General features: G+C 37.8%; 1 protein-coding gene across 4 annotated transcripts; it reads left to right on the top strand.

The window, feature by feature from the left end:
• The first annotated feature begins 4,812 nt into the window (after positions 1 to 4,812).
• zfand5a (zinc finger, AN1-type domain 5a) lies at positions 4,813 to 12,415 on the top strand. 4 transcript variants are annotated; one of them, XM_032578484.1, is made up of 6 exons: positions 4,813 to 5,085; positions 8,842 to 9,003; positions 9,291 to 9,393; positions 9,520 to 9,608; positions 10,473 to 10,601; positions 10,724 to 12,415. In XM_032578484.1, the coding sequence occupies exons 2-6, from the start codon at positions 8,844 to 8,846 to the stop codon at positions 10,870 to 10,872; spliced, it is 630 nt and encodes a 209-aa protein (XP_032434375.1). In that variant the 5' UTR covers positions 4,813 to 5,085; positions 8,842 to 8,843; the 3' UTR covers positions 10,873 to 12,415. The 4 variants fall into 4 exon arrangements, with proteins under 4 accessions (XP_032434375.1, XP_032434378.1, XP_032434376.1 ...); XM_032578487.1 differs by having other exon boundaries at positions 9,523 to 9,608; positions 10,724 to 10,872; XM_032578485.1 differs by lacking the exon at positions 4,813 to 5,085 and adding an exon at positions 5,144 to 5,166 and having other exon boundaries at positions 10,724 to 10,872.
• The last annotated feature ends 3,637 nt before the right edge of the window (positions 12,416 to 16,052 follow it).

Here is a 16,052-nt window from a genome sequence, read left to right as displayed (position 1 = left end):
AATTCTCTAATCTTTGTATTCACTGATAGGTTTGGGTCATTCTCTTGTTGAAGAGTCCAGTTCTGCTTCAGCTCTAATTTCAACGGTGGCCTCACAATTTCACTAATCAACATCTGGCAAAGAGTAAAATTCATTGTGGATTTTCTGATGGTGAGCTGGTCCTGTCCTGCCACAGCAAAGGATTTCCAAACAAATTCTGGTGCTTCTGGCACACGGAGCCTTGTGCCAGAAGCACATTAAAATGCCGTTTACATCGTTTTAAACTGTGTGATTGTGAGCGTGAGTGGGAATAAAAATAGGAATAGGTATTTTGTTCCATATAACACAGTAGGAGTGTAACAGGTAAACCTTCTATGGATGCAAACTCGACTAAAAACCCACCTGTTTAGGATTGTATTTGAAATGTAATCAATTACAAATTTATTGATGGAACCTGACTTAATGTCCTATTTTGATTGTTGATTCTATGTTGCATTGTGTTTCTGTGTTTGATATGATGTAAAGCACTTTGAAAAGCCTTGCTGCTGAAATGTGCTATACAAATAAAATTTGATTGATTGATTGATTGATTGAACAATGAGACTTCCAGGCTTGTGCTTCATAGTTGGTGTAAGGTAGTTTTCCTGAGATGTTATGACTGGTTTACGCCAAATGATTCTGTAAATGATTGCATTAGAGAGTCATCTGTCCAAATCCTGGTCTTTGTTTCTATTCTCTCTGATCAACTTGAATCAAGCCTTTATATGTTTATATGTAGAGGAACGTTTTCCACCTTAGTCCTCCAAAGCAGAAATAAGAAGCTTTCACATCAACAGTGCATGAGACCTTGCTGTCAGTCTCATAATGACACTTTGACTTCTTTTAGCATCTTACAGCTGGCGTTCAGTGTAAAATTATTTCCACAGCCAGAACTGAGCATGTTGAAGCTTAAATCCCTTAGGTGGTTCACAAGGATTGAATAGTCATCTTTCTGAAGGGCTCAGGTCTTTTAATTTTACCATGTTGTTCAGGTAATTGCTTTAAGATTCAGTTGCACACCACACAAAAGGTATGAGATTTTGACAGAGTAAGCTGTCTCCAGCAGTCAGTGGCCGGGAGGTGGGCTACCGCCTGGACGCATCACTAGTCCATAACAGGGTAGATTGTACATCCAGTTATTGAAATATGTTAGAACATACAAAGACATTCATAAGGCATCCCAATCTTTTCACATGACTGTATACATTCGTTTCAAATATTTATATAGGGATTCATAATACATTTCAAAAACTCCCAAAACATTCCTGACAGCTTTTCCCTTGTGCTCTTACCCTGGGGCTACACCCCTGTTTACGAACACAGTGCTATTGCACAACCAGTTTAAACAGATCTGCCCTTAGTTCTACTCAGAACTTATCTTGTTACCTTCCACAATACTTGTTTACACTGCCAACATCCACACAAGTGGGTCTAGTCAGCATTGCTTGTCTTTCTGTGTGAGCTTATGCAATAGACCAAAGCAATGTTTTCACACTGAAGAATTTGGCCTGTACTCACATTAATTAGATCCCATATGAGCAGTTTAAGGCCTAATGTTTCATGATGATAACTGGGTTAGAGTATTATTGGGTTTCATTTGCGTGTTGTTTATTTCATCCCTTCAGCATTTTGTAATATAACAATCTCAGTCATTTTGTATCTTACTACAGATTTTTTTACACTCAATTTGACTGATTTCAATTAACAACTCAAACTGGTTTAGCAAGGTTGTTGAATAATAGAATGGGGTTTACATTAACAGTTCCCAAACGTCAACCAGTGGACTTTATAAATCAAAGTAAACAAAATAATTAAATATCAACGTGTATTTGAGCTATAATTCTTAATAAAAGTACTTAAAATTGTTTTTCTGATATGGAGTTAATGCTTTTTATGTTATTATTATGTCCCAGTTTTATTGAGGTCTAGTTGAGTATACTCAACTATACAACAAGTACAAAATGACTTGTGAGGTCACAAGTCATTTTGTACTTGTTTTTAACAAGTTGAACTTCTACAAAGGTACAAAGAAACATGAGCATATCATTATGGGATTAGCCTTTTTGCTGTGACAGCTTATTTATTTCAGGAAAAATGTTATTGTACTTTAATTTGTTTTTGGGTCTTTCAATGACCTCAGAATATTTGTCCAAACTGCTGCATCTCTATGAAACTCTACCCTAAATCTCTTACAATAGTTGCTACAATCTATTATAGCAACTACAGTAGTAGCAATAGTTGCTACTATTGCCATAGTTGCTATACTACACTGTTTTTGCATTCCATATAAGCTAGGCCTGGCTTGGTGTTTTTGTGTTTAGCCATCTTTATATATAGAGAAATAACTATCGCCTGTCAATAACTTTTATGTTTACTCTCCATAAAAGGTAGACCCAAAGATTCTGTGCTTAACGTCAAAGGAACTATTTCTCCCGCTATCTGTTTTCAACAGAAGAAATGCACAAAGTTCACAAACTTTTCTTGCGCTGGATAGAAAAAAAAACCAAAAAACATTTTTGTCTGTTTTCAGCAATAAGAGCACGATTTGAATCACTCTTTCTTAGGAAATTTGTACAATTCTTTAATTGCACATAATCAGTCAAGGGGCTGCAAATGGACAGTGGACCACCCTTTGAACACCCCTGACATAGAGGTTTGTTCATAAAACAAGTGGCAAACATCTCCACTTTTAAAGCATTAAGCACATTGGTGGCATATAAACTATAACAATTTTGTTGCATCTCAAATGCCAGCGTTGTTGAGGAACACTGCCCTTGGCTAAAGCCCAGTGATCTATTCTGTCTCACCAGATCTTAGCACAGCCCGTCCAATGTGTGCTAATGGCAAGGAATGAGGTCTTTGATGCACCGCTACCCTGCGGTCTTGGTGTATTTTCGCCTTGACTCTCCTGGCCAGCTAGTCACACAGACTGTCATCCCTACACCCTCAAGTCACAATGCTGGCAAATCCTTACATAACCAATATAGGGCTGTGATTACATCATCTAGCAAATCAGAGGTGTAACAGTGGCAGGTTAACTCCAGCCATCTCACACCATCTTGGTCCTTACAGAGAAAGTTGTAGATAAATGGTGTTAAAATCCTAGCTTTTAGTGTTTTGTGAAAGATGCTTATGACTTGATTCAATCAGCTGGACTTCCAAGAAAAAATAGCATTCTATTTATATAATCAACCAAAATTAATGTTATTTTATTTAAATTCTAACTTAATTGGACAGTATTAACTGGATCCATTATTAGGAACTCCTATTTATTTTTCTGAGAACACAAACATAAAATCAGTCAACATTGCCAGCTACTCAATTCTTTTAAGCATCTATATCTGGTGAAGACAGCTCACAGCAGTCTGAAGCACGCATAGCAATGGGGAAGAAAAGAGGGTTAATGCGACTTTGATCATGTTGTGGTTTTCGGTTGCTATACAGGCTGGTCTTAGTATTTCAGAAACTCAACCAACCTCTCGGGTTCACAGGAAGTGATCAGAAAAGGAGAATATCCACAGCCCTGCAATTGTTAGGCGAGAAATCCTTTGTTAAAGTGAAAGGAAAACAGTGAATGCTGGTTTGAGATAATAGAAAGGCAACAGTGGAAGACCTCGCCAGGTACTCAAATGTCAGCTAAGAAAAGGAAACTGTGGCTAAAATTTACAGACTGTGACCAAAATTTTTTTTGTTTTTTTTTTTTAAAAGAAAGACTGGAAAAAAATGTGGTCTGGATTTGGGTTGCGACATTCAGGGACAGAATTTGATGTAGATAAATCCATGGCTCCATCCTGCCCTGCATTACTGGTTGAGGCAAAGTTTTTAAGGTACACATTAGAGACCTTACTATCAACTGAGCTGAAACACCACAGCCTACCTGAGTGTGTTGCACCAGTCAATCCCTTTATGACCACACGGTATTCTCATCTTGTGCTGGTTACTTCCAGGTGGCTAATTACACCACATTACAAAGCTCAAATCGTCTCAGTCTTGTTTCTTAAACCTGATCAAGAGTTTACTGTATTCTGGCCTGACAACTGGAGAGTGGATCTGCAGCCAACAAATCCACTAGAACTGTGATGCTAACATGACAATATGGACCAAAATTTCTGAGAAATGTTTCTGAGACCTTGTTGAATCTGCACATCATGAAGAATCAAGGCAGTTATGAAGGCAACGCGGCATAGAAAACAAGCGTACTTAAAGTACATTTAACTGAATACAAATCTATCTATATGATTGGATTTCACTGCTACAAATTTGACTGATTTGATTACATATTTCTTGACAACTTAATATAAATTTGACCAGTTTGTCTACTGGAGGGACTTGAGACTAAATAGATCAATTAAATTGAATCAAAATTTTAAAAAAAAATCGCGCCTCATGACTTGTTTGTTGCTACCTCCTGACTGCAGTGTAGTCACTGACCCACAACTTTACCACAATGAAACAGCATCATGTCCCGGTTGTAAATCTTCTCTTGCGCTGCTGATGCTTGGTGATAGAAATGAACATACAGGCCACGGTGATAGAAACAGAACCATAATGCAAATAACAAAAAAAAGGCGTTCCCTGTTTATTGTGCTTTTTAAAAATATGTATAGCACACGTCATTATTCATTCATTCGTCCATTTAGGTGTATTACTCAGTAAATGGATTCGTGTCCTTGTGGGTGGATGACGAACAGACATGTAATAACCAGAGCCAGACAGAGCCGCTCTGAGCGCTCCGGGGCTCCGCGGGGCAGCCAATGGTGACACGTTGTTCTTACCCGTGACATCATCATCCACCACTCCTCTTGCTAAAGAAGGAAACAAACATCCATCCAGCAGAAGAAGAAGAAGGGGACGGGAGACGGAGAGAGGAAGGAGGAAAAGGCAGGAGGCCTAGGAAGGGACGTTTAAACCCGTCTAAATCCGCCTGACTGAGAGGACGACGACACAGAAACGCTGCCACAGAGACGGGAAAAAAAAAAAGAAACTCCACATAATAACTTCGACCTTTTCTGACAAAGACAACCGCTTTTCCTGTCTTCTCGCGAGAAACCCATCGATTTTCAGCAGGTGATCATGGATTATTGCTTTTTGTTTTTGTTTTTTTTCTTGAAGTGGATTGGCGTTACAGAGAAAGCGATTTGTATTGAGGTAAAATACTAGAGATGTGCGCTTTTGATGAGATAATGGCGACCTTTGCTGATGGATTAAAAGGTCACACGGTATGTGCTTTGCGGTGATCAACCTTCTTTTGTCTTTGCCACCTCCACCTCCACCATGTCCTCCTCCACCTGACTTGAAATATCACAAGTCCTCGAACGTGACTTTGTGTTAAAAACCAAAAAACATGGGAGGAAGCTGAGGTAGTGCTGCTTACAGTCTCTGTTTCTCAGCCTGTCCCGAGCTGGGGGATGGGGTGAACCAAAAGCCTGTTAATTCCTGTCTACAAATAGAAAATTTATAAGCCGAATAGACAAGTGGAGCGAGAGAGGCTGCACTCAAATGAAACTCAGCCTTTGCTTCGATGGTAGCGTAATTAAATAAAACCAGAGTGTTGGCTTGTATTGTAGTTGGAGCTGTTGGGTGAGACGAGGTTTCGCTCGACGTGAGGGGCTTTAAAAAAAAAAAAAAAAAAAAAAGAAGTGGCTTCTAAGCGACTATTTGTGATTATATAATGAGGATTTTTTTTTTAACGTTGCTTTGTCAGGGACACTTTGGAAATCCGTATTAGGCGCAAGTGTTGCGATAAATGCGAGACACATTGCGATTTAAAAAACAGGAAGCAAGGAGGCTGCAGACAAAGGAGGAAAGAAGAAACAAAGGAAGGACGTATCATTCTGGCTTGGCTATTGAATGTTTCACAAAGTACCACCATTGGGGCTTTTTCTACCAACTTCTGGTGGTTGTTTTCAGCTTTAGTTTGTTTTTATGGAGAATAATCCCCAGTTTCTGTCCTGTCCTTCACTGTGACTCAGGACTTTCCAACCCCACCAGCAGGGCCTGAAATATGAGCTTTCCCTTTGTTTGCTAAAGTTAACCCCATATATGTTGGTTTAAACTGGTCTCTTATAGAAAACAAGACTGAGGCTTTCTCATAAGTTCCTGCTGCATGCGTTTAACATTTTTGTGAAAGGAAACTGTGGTGAGTGGTTGTGTCTGTGCTGGAAACTCCCTGCCTTGCCCTGTCAGGTGGGTTTTCTAATGCATAATGCACCTCATTAAGGTCACAATCTTGTCATATCGAAAGCCTTTGGTGGGTCAAATGTCAGTTTTCTGAACGGCAATACAGACATAACGTTTCTATCACAGTGCGTTTTGTTTATTTGATACTGACTAAAGTGAAGATCAAAAACTTATCGCAACTTTTGGCTATAAATTAGAAATGCTCTGATTTTTACTGGAAAATCATTTTAATTTTGTTAGTTTTGTGCTTCATGTTCTTTGATAGAGATGGTAGTTTTGAATTAAATGGGAAAATTAACATAATTATCACCACTCATGTTTTATTCCTAATGTTAGATTTCCATGTAAGGATGGGCTTATATGAGCATAAAGTTTTAACAATCTCTTGTGATATTTATTGTGATGAGAATCACAATAGTGCTCTTTGACACCCATTCCAATCTTGGACAATTCCATTTATTTATTTATTAAGAACCACAACATATATACCAAAATACTTAGTGCAGCTTTTTTTGTTCCAGAAATGGGCAATATTTCAGCTAAAAAATTAAATACAATATTATTTCACCTCTGCATTCAGGCACAGGGTGTTGCTTGATTGTATAGAGAGATAAATCAATGGGAGTTGTTAATTTTAATTCATTTGTTGAATATGAGGAGAAAAAAAATCTCATTTGTCAGCATTTGACCTGCCAGTCAATGGAATACCAAGCTAGACTGGCATCTCTACTCTGAATCTGTATTCACCTGCAGTGAGCGAGTCTAACAAAAATAATTCACTAAAAATAAAGATGGTTTATTATCAAAAAGTCACATTGAGCGGTGCAGCTGTACTGCTACAAAAAAAAAAAAAACACAATAACACTCACCCATAACTTGAAATGCAGCATTTTTTTATCATTACCCAGCTGTTTAAAATAGTTTGTTTGTTGTAATCAAAAAATGACTAATTCTTATCCCATAATCATCCTATTCACAGCAAACAATAGACAGTATGATTTCACTGTAATTATATGTAGACAGGCCTGTGATTTGTGTGGCACGTGAACCAAAAGGTAACGAATGAGCCAACATTATGAGCTATTTCATTTTGAGTTTCAGCTGCCAATCTAGGGAAGACCACGCATGCCTTAAAATAATTAAATAAAAAATATATTCAATAAATCCAGATTAAAAATGTCTTTATGAGTATGTTCTTTATATTTAAGTAAATGTCAGGAAGATAAAATTGGAAAGAAAAGCAAACTGAGGAGAGACAAGCTCATTATTGGAGATTAAATTGCAGATCAAATAATTGGGCACGACAATACCGAATTAAGATGCTCTTTATGCAACTACAAAATAGTTTTCCGGTGACATGATAATTATGTTATTGAACCACTTATTAATATCTATATTTATTATGAATATGGGAGGTTTTGATCTTCCAGAAGTTTCTAGCTCACTCACTCTGTCTGGTGTTTTTCAAGAGTTTGCAGCTGAACATGTGACTCAAATGGCAGCGGTCTTTTGCAAGCTTTTCCAAGAAGAGCTTTATTGACAGATCTGGCTTGTTGGTGTAAAGGGGCATGGAAGGAGGGTGCGGGGAAGAGTACTTTGTGGCACTTGCTGATAAGAAGCCCCCAAGCGTTCATATACATGACGTCCTAAAAAAAAAAAGCACACCTGCCAGCCTCTCCTTGAAACATTGACTTGATTTTTCTTCCGTTTGTCTGTGAGCTGAATATAAACAAGGTTTTTAAGACGATCAAAGCGCCTACCAGGCCAAAGGTTGTTTACTAGGGAAATATGAGGCTGTTGATGCGATCAGATGATATGCTAAACAGCCTCTCAATAAGGATGGGCAGATCTGGGTCTTCCTGTCTGTTCGTCAGAGGTGTTTTTGATGTGTTGCGTAAAAGTCAGTGTGTCTTATTACACAACTTCCTGTGGCGTCGCGCTGCATCAAAGGCAGACCATAACGTCACAGCATTACATGTTCTGCCAAATTGCTCAAGCAGACGCACACAAACACACACAGAGACTTGTTTTTCTGTGGCACGGGAAATTTTCCCAACACCTTGAAACACAGGACACCTCCTTAAACTGCTGACCTACTTTGTTGCTTCTCTATCCAACAGAAAGCGATTGTACCTGACGAGAAATGTTTGTCATACTGTGAGGCAGCAGCTGCTTGTGAGTCAGAGCGTCACATTGTATTTTTATTGTTATGGGAAGTACCGTGAATGACCCGATAAGGCCATAAAAGGGAGTCACTCTAGCGGCCTATGAGGAAGAAAGGCCAGTTCATCAGAAAGGGTTTTGACAAGAAGTGGACAAAACAAAGAACGCTGTGATCGGAGAGCCGAGTTGAGGAAAAGCGGTGAGCAGAACAGAGTGAGCGCTGTTTGTTGTCTAAACTTCCTGTGGAGAACCGCTCATTACTGTATTCAGGCTAAAGGGCAAGTCGAAACAGAGAGACATGTTTATGACTTCTCATGGTCTGACCCTGCTGTCAGTCAGTCTCTATAAACTAGATCAGCAGAAAAAAAACCCCACTTTTTTCTTTTTTTGCTTTCAGTTCTTTCTAAAGGAAAGGTGCTTCTCTCTCTGTCGCAACAACAATAATCATTCACACTCTGCTTCTTTCTCTTCCTCTGTTAGCAATGGCTCAAGAGACGAACCAGAGCCCCGTCCCCATGCTTTGTGCCACAGGCTGTGGTTTCTATGGCAACCCAAGAACCAATGGCATGTGCTCTGTTTGCTACAAGGAACACCTGACGCGACAGCAGAGCAGCGATCGCATGAGCCCCATGAGCCCAATGGGTAAGGCATCATACAAAGCATGAAAGTCTTTGTTAAAGAAGTTATTATTATAATAATTATTGTTTTTATTTATTTACTTATTTTTGTTAATTTTTATGTACAGTACTTGTCTGTATATTCTTTCCTAAAGATGTGTAATTAGAATAGGACAGGCATTTGGCTATCCCAAAGCAGCTGATTATTATTTTTTTATTAATTCTATTAATTTTCTACCTCTTAGGGGAAATGTGCACATATTTATACATATGTATATTTTTTAAAATCTCCTTCTGTGTTTTGTCATTAAGGCTCCACTGCTAGTCCTACCTCAGAGGCCTCAGCCATCCAGAGACTAGAAGCCAGTCTAGCTAAGGTTGACGCCTCCCCTGCCTCCTCACCAGACATGTCTAGGTCAGTAATGGCTGCAGATTGCTTGGCTCGATCAATAAACTCTCCTCGCATTCGTATCTTTATAAACATCTTCCTAACGAGACTCTCGTTCGAAATTTATTTATTTTATTTTTTTTTTTAAACCAGCAGGACTGTTCAAGGATCTCTTCCTGTAACCCAACAGATGACAGAGATGAGCATCTCCAGAGAGGAGAAGCCTGAACTCCTAGAGCCTGGTGAGACATGTTGCACATAAAAACCCGTTTGTTTTTCAGACACACACACACACACAGGCTGTCGAAAGCTCACAGACACCTTGACTCTGCTTTGTAAGGTCCAACGGCAGGCCTTGGGTTTATTTCTGATGCTTTGCAGCGCAGCTTAAATTTAACAGCTGGTTTTACTTAGAGCTTCTGAGAAGGAGATGGCGTCTAAAAATAAGCCTGTTTAAAAATACCTCTAAACTGGAGGAGAGAGTCAGATTAGATTCTGCCTGCTGGAGTCCTGCTCAGCGTAGAGTGCTGTTTTCCAACAATGCCGGTGTGTAGATGAGAGGCACACAATGCAGACATGGACTGGAAGGAGATTTTCACATTCATATAACGTTGAGTGAAAATGTTGCTTTAGTTATTAATATTAATTGTCTGTCTAGCATCAGTTTTTTTTAAGGCAAAATTTTTCCTGATGCTGCTCTGTAACACAACATAGTGCTACAAGTGTAATAACATTATACAACATTTAATTATTTTACTATAGCTATTAAAAATAGAGTGAGCATTGGCAAAATTTAAGAATTGTTTTCGAAAGCTTTTTGCAGCATTTCCCTCTTTCATAGAGTAACACAAACATAGCAAGCTAACACCAGTTATCACACTAAATTCAGGTCACTCCTAAATGTTTTTTTGCCCGATTAAAATGACTTTAAACTGTAAAAATTGTACGATTGGAAATGTTCGTAATCTTTTGAAACCAAAACCAGTTCATGCCTGAAGCAAAGGAAATTATTTGAGATAAATCTACACAGCAGTTGCTGTTTTAATATTTTTCATCTGCATGACATAAATGCATCTTTTTTTTTTTCTTCTTTTCTTTGTGTGCAGTTGTAAGCCAGCCTGCTGCTTCTAGTCCTTCTCCTGTAGCTTCTCCCAGCACTGAAGAAGGCAAGGGTGAAACCCCCAAACCCAAGAAAAACCGATGCTTCATGTGTCGCAAAAGAGTGGGCCTTACAGGTAAGCCGTTATCAGACTATTCGAAGACTGCAGCTTTATTTTCCACAAGTCACTTATTGAGTTTTTCCAGCTCCATTTGTTTTAATGTGGTTGTTTTAAATTTTGCCCTTTTGACCTTCCAGGGTTCGACTGTCGCTGTGGTAACCTGTTCTGTGGCATCCATCGATACTCCGACAAGCACAACTGTCCCTACGATTACAAGGCCGAGGCTGCCGCCAAGATCCGCAAAGAGAATCCCGTGGTTGTGGCTGACAAGATCCAGAGAATATAGATGGGGGGGGGGGGGGGAATGGTGTTGGGAATGAGGAAACATCTTGCGAAAGCCTGGAGAATGAGTGAAGACCTTTGACATGAGTGCGAGTGGCTAAATCAAAAGGACTCGATTCGCAAAAATGATGAAAAAAAAAAAATCGAAAGACCCTACCTGAGGGAGATGCATGAATGATCACTTTTTTTTATTTTCATTAATTCTTTAGATTGTTTTAATCTTGTTTTCTGTGGTGTGAATTTGCCGCCGTTGAGTCCTTTTCCTTTTTTGTTTTCTTTTTTTAATGTGTTTTATTAAGAGCAGACCAGGCACGATGTCCATGATATGCTGTGCTCTCTTCACCAAAACAAGGTTGTCCTTTTTGTGCCAAACAGCCATTTTTACTAAACCCTCAAAGCATTCAGATTACAGAGAAAAGGAAATCTGCCCGCCTTGTCCTTTAATCCTAAAGAAGAAACTTAAGCATCACTCTTGAATAGGAGGATTTTTTTTTTTTTTACCGTATTTCTCCTAGCTTTACCTACCTCAGAGCTGCTGTGTTGTCTTCCCTTCTATCTGAATCCCTGATTGAACCTCCAATCAGCTCACCTGTGTTCAATTTCATAGTTTGGTTTTTCATAAAACACACAAAGATCCCCACTCTTCAACCAAATCTGAACAACAAACCCGACTTGGAAAAATGGTCCCAGATCTGATTATAATCGATCGACTGGTGCCGGGGCTGAGCGCTAATGATCGGCCTGAGAGGGCAGACGCCGGCACCCGTTCCTGATGTTCCGGGTGCACAAATTTCAAATGTTGCAAGGGGCATAAATGAATGGAATAAATGCATGAGTTGCTCTTCATCTTCTTTAGTGTTTCAGAAATATCACTCGCCTTAGGGATTTTTGGGGGCGTTTTATTTCCAGAGACAATTATCTGATTTTTATTTTATCCATTTCTTTTTTCCTTCTTCCATTGTACTGATGTTGGCGCATGGACTTAGTGCATTTGTGGATTTTTCCCTCTTTTTTTTTTGCGCTAACACAACAGTCATGTGAGCACAGTGTGTGTGTGTTATTACGTGGGTGTGTCCCTCTTCCTCCTGTCCTTTTTAGCTGTGGAGCTACCCGGTTTATCAGCACATGTTTACAGAAGTACAGGAGCATGCCAGAGCTAGATTAATGAAAAATAATAGAAACTGAGATTAGATGTAACTTCTCATCTGTCAAGCGTTTATCGATCTATAGAGCGCGAGTGTGCATTTGTGCGTGTGCATGTGCACTTCCCTGTGCAACAAAAAAAAAAGTGTGTTTTCATGGCTGCCTGACATGAATGTTTGTGACTTGTTACTTTTCCCCCCAGTGTGGATGCTTTTCATTGAAATAACTGAGTTTTTCTTTTCTTTCTTTTTTTTGATTCTTAGTTATATGCAAATTTGTACAAAAAAGTGAAAAAAAAAAACAAACAACAAACTGTGTTGATATTTATGTATTGCATATAATCTTGCTATCCAGCATTACAACAGAATAGTATCATGTAAATAAAACTGTACAGAGAGACATAACCAAGCCTCACTTACTGTTTTGTGTTTCTACAGCCAACCATTTAATTAATTTGGGGGTTTCGGTCGGCTAAGCCTCTTATAAGTTTCGCTGTGCAGGAGAAAAGTAGCACAGTAGCATATTATATGCAGATGGATGACAAAAGTGCATGTGCAAGTGCTTCTCAAAGTTTATTTCAGTAAACCAATTTGAAAGATGATGTAAAACATGCAAATCTAGAATACAGTAAGCGTAAAATGCTTTTGCAATTTCACACAATAGCTTATGGTGAAAAGATGAAAACTGTCAGCATAACATGTTATTATGTATATTTGTGAGAGATGAATACTTTACTAAGAAACTTTTTAGCAGACATAATCAAGAAAAATACAAATATGCAGTTATTCATATTTATGTTTACGGTACTTAATTTTCTTCTTCTCCCATCTGTTCACTTCTCTCATTCTTGCCTTCTTAAGATTCATTAAAACTTATTTCTGTTATTGTTGGTGATTATGGCTGACCGATAACGGAAACCACATCTTAGGTTTTTCAGCAAATTCGAGGATTGCATAAAATCTCTGAGAAGGATTTTCAATATAAAAATGTCCATGTATTATAGAATATTTGCACTCTCCGCTTTGCTACAAAGTCCTATCTAAGTGTCACTTTTCAATGACACTTTTTCCTTTCACTGAACTTTCTGTTTCCTAGCTTTGAAACAGCACTTTGCAAACAGCCGGCTTGATTAGCCATGACGTTTTGAGGTTTGCTCTTTATGTAGAGGCTGCAAGTGACTCAGCACAGCTACCAAGTCAGCTGTCGTCCCCATGATTGTGCAGGCCAGAGCCTTTCTGCATTAAATATCATTTTTGTTATTGTTGGTTTTATGTAATATTCACATTTGCTGACCTTCATTATCTTGTTAACCATAATCCTGAAATCACTTTTTCAATTAAATTACTGAAATAAAGGAACTTATCAATCACAATGTAATATGTTAGTTAAAGCCGCCTTGAAAAGAATAGTGTTAAAGAACATATAATCATATGGTATAATTTTTATGTGCTGGGAGAGTTGTTTGACATACAAAGAATTTGATAAATTCCCTCACACTGCAGCTTATTAGAAATCCTCTTTTGTTCTTCAGTGTGTAGACAATGTAATCTTTGTGACGTCCTGTCATAGGCACACCACATGAGTGGAGCTCAGCTGTCTGAGCAGCTGTTCCCTGTGACGTCATCTGCAAAACACACACTGTCCTGGTTCTACCCCAGAGGAGTGTGAGACACTCTCTCTTTCACACACACACACAGACAGTGAGGGCTGGCATGTAAAATGCTAAGCCTGGATAAAGTGGAACAGGATCAGATTCTTCCAGGTTCCGGGGATTAATATTTCCTGTCTGACCCAGACGAGGTTTGAGCCGGTGTTCTGACTATTTGTGCTACCTCGTCAGATTTTCCTACAGATCTGTTGTTTTACGGGTTTCTTTGTTAAGGACTACTGTTGAAATAAGATATGAGAGCAACAATGAGCATCTCCATTAATTAACTGCCGTTTAAGGCACTGGATTCTCTTTGACCTGCTTCAAAATAAATATTTACAACCTGGCACAAACAAATTATTGCACCTTAGCTCACTTCTAGCACACAAACAAGTTATAGCAGCACTATGCTGTAAGTGATTCTTACTCAAAGAAGCAAATATTTGATTTATTTCAAACAGGTCTTCAAAAACAAGCAATTTGTAGGACAGAAAAAATCATGCATACATAAACAAAATAATTGGCTTACCACTCCTTTTCTGTTTGCAGAGAACACTTATTTAATCCTATCCTTTATCTCAATTTAATGACTTACTTACAATGCCCTAATTATCAAAAATTTGTAATTAAAACCATGTTATAATATTAATGTTCCTGTTCAATATACTGTGCTAAAGAGCCAACAAATAAACTATATTACATAGACAAAATGGTTACAAACTAACTCATGAGATAAGAAAAATCTACGTTTACATAATAGTTATAATGACAATTTAGATAATAAATCGGACATACAGACAGAATAATTACCAACTCCTTGCCAATGTACACAGATAAATTCTCCTCAATTTGTGTTTAACCATTACATTCTGGGATAAACGGTCAATTTTTCCTAGTTAGTATGGACTTCTACAATACATATGTTACTATAATTGAATTACTAATTTCAGAATCGTCAAGAAAAAAGGTAAAACTTTGTTACTGAACTTAAGTAGATTTTTAAAATTAAAATCACTTTAAGGTTCCAAGATTTGCAGACTTGAAATCAAATTAATAAATCTTGTGAAAATAAAGTTGCCCCCAATGTTTATTTGTAAAGTTTAACATTGTCCCCAATGTTAAGCTTTAGCCACCAATGGTTATCGTTATGTCTGATGTTTAACATTCGGTGTTGTCGTTGCTGTTTAATGCCATCCGGGATGTTTAACTTTATCTCCGATGTTTAGCATTTAATATCCAGGATATTAAATGTTGTCCCCGATTTTTTATTTAAACAAGGGTAATGCTTAACGTTATGCTTGATGTTTAACATTATTGCCAATGTTTATCAGATGTCAAATTTCTTCTCCAGAAACGTTTCCTTTTGCGTTAAATATTGAAGATAAAGTAAACCATACCAGATAAAGTAAACATAGCAATAATGACAATTTAACTTTAAATAATGATATTTTCCAGTCCAAACACAGGATAAAACTAAACCTGTAAAACCTGCCCAACTGCAAAGAAACAATACGAATATAAACCTCCAGTAAAACTCATGTTAATAGCACTATATGTTTTATTCATAATCTATCCCTATATTTTAGAATAATTTAGAGAAACAGCAAAATGTTTACATTCATTTTTTTATAATGTAGGACTGAAGATTTGTTTTAAGTTTTCAAAATTTACAGTTTTCTAAGAACTAATACAGTTTTTGAAAAATTCAGAGAAACCCTAAACTATATGAGGGATAAACTTGCTTTTTATATTTTCAAAGCTTAATACCAAACTGCTGCTACAGTATGTCCTGACTTATATGGAGAGTGAAGAGTGCCAAATGACAACAAATAATTTATGTAAGAATTATTTAAGTGTGCCATTAATTTATTAAAAATCTTCACTGTCCATAGATCTGTGTCTTTTGGTCCGTCTTTAAATAAGATGAGTTTATTCATAAATTGCTTTTTTAAAAATGTATGTTGGGGTTTTAAAGGAAATAAAACAGTGCTGACGACATGCACTGTACCTTTTTCCTCTTTCTGATTGCGCACCACAAGATTTGCTCATTGAAGCCTTCCTTTTTTCCTCTCAACTTTTTAACATCCACTTATATAGCAAAACCTGTGCACATATGTCACAGCACAAAATAAGAGAACATCTTTCATTTTAGTGGCTGTTTCTTGCAGAAGTTAAACTTTCCTTGAGCAACGTATTAAAACCTTTGTAATTGTCGATGCTGCCACCTGGAGGTGAAAAGTAGGCATGTACCCTGATTAGAACGTAGTTGTGCATAAGGTGTATATCAAGCAGGTTTACTGTATAGTCGGTTTGTTCACAAGAATTACTTTCAGTGAAACCTTTAGAATTATCCTCCATACAATCTGCTCTTTCAATAAACAGCTGTTGTACAT

The sequence above is a fragment of the Xiphophorus hellerii genome, chromosome 12, assembly GCF_003331165.1.
Source record: "Xiphophorus hellerii strain 12219 chromosome 12, Xiphophorus_hellerii-4.1, whole genome shotgun sequence".
NCBI lineage: Eukaryota > Metazoa > Chordata > Actinopteri > Cyprinodontiformes > Poeciliidae > Xiphophorus > Xiphophorus hellerii.
Note: the sequence above shows the minus strand (reverse complement) of the source record. Positions and strands in the feature narration are given on the sequence as shown.

Excerpts from the sequence above, each read along its gene's own strand:
- zfand5a (XM_032578484.1), top strand. The coding sequence starts at position 8,844 with ATGGCTCAAGAGACGAACCAGAGCCCCGTCCCCATGCTTTGTGCCACA. Across the intron at positions 9,004-9,290 it reads GAGCCCCATGAGCCCAATGG|GCTCCACTGCTAGTCCTACC; the intron begins GTAAGGCATCAT and ends TTTGTCATTAAG. Across the intron at positions 9,609-10,472 it reads GCCTGAACTCCTAGAGCCTG|TTGTAAGCCAGCCTGCTGCT; the intron begins GTGAGACATGTT and ends CTTTGTGTGCAG.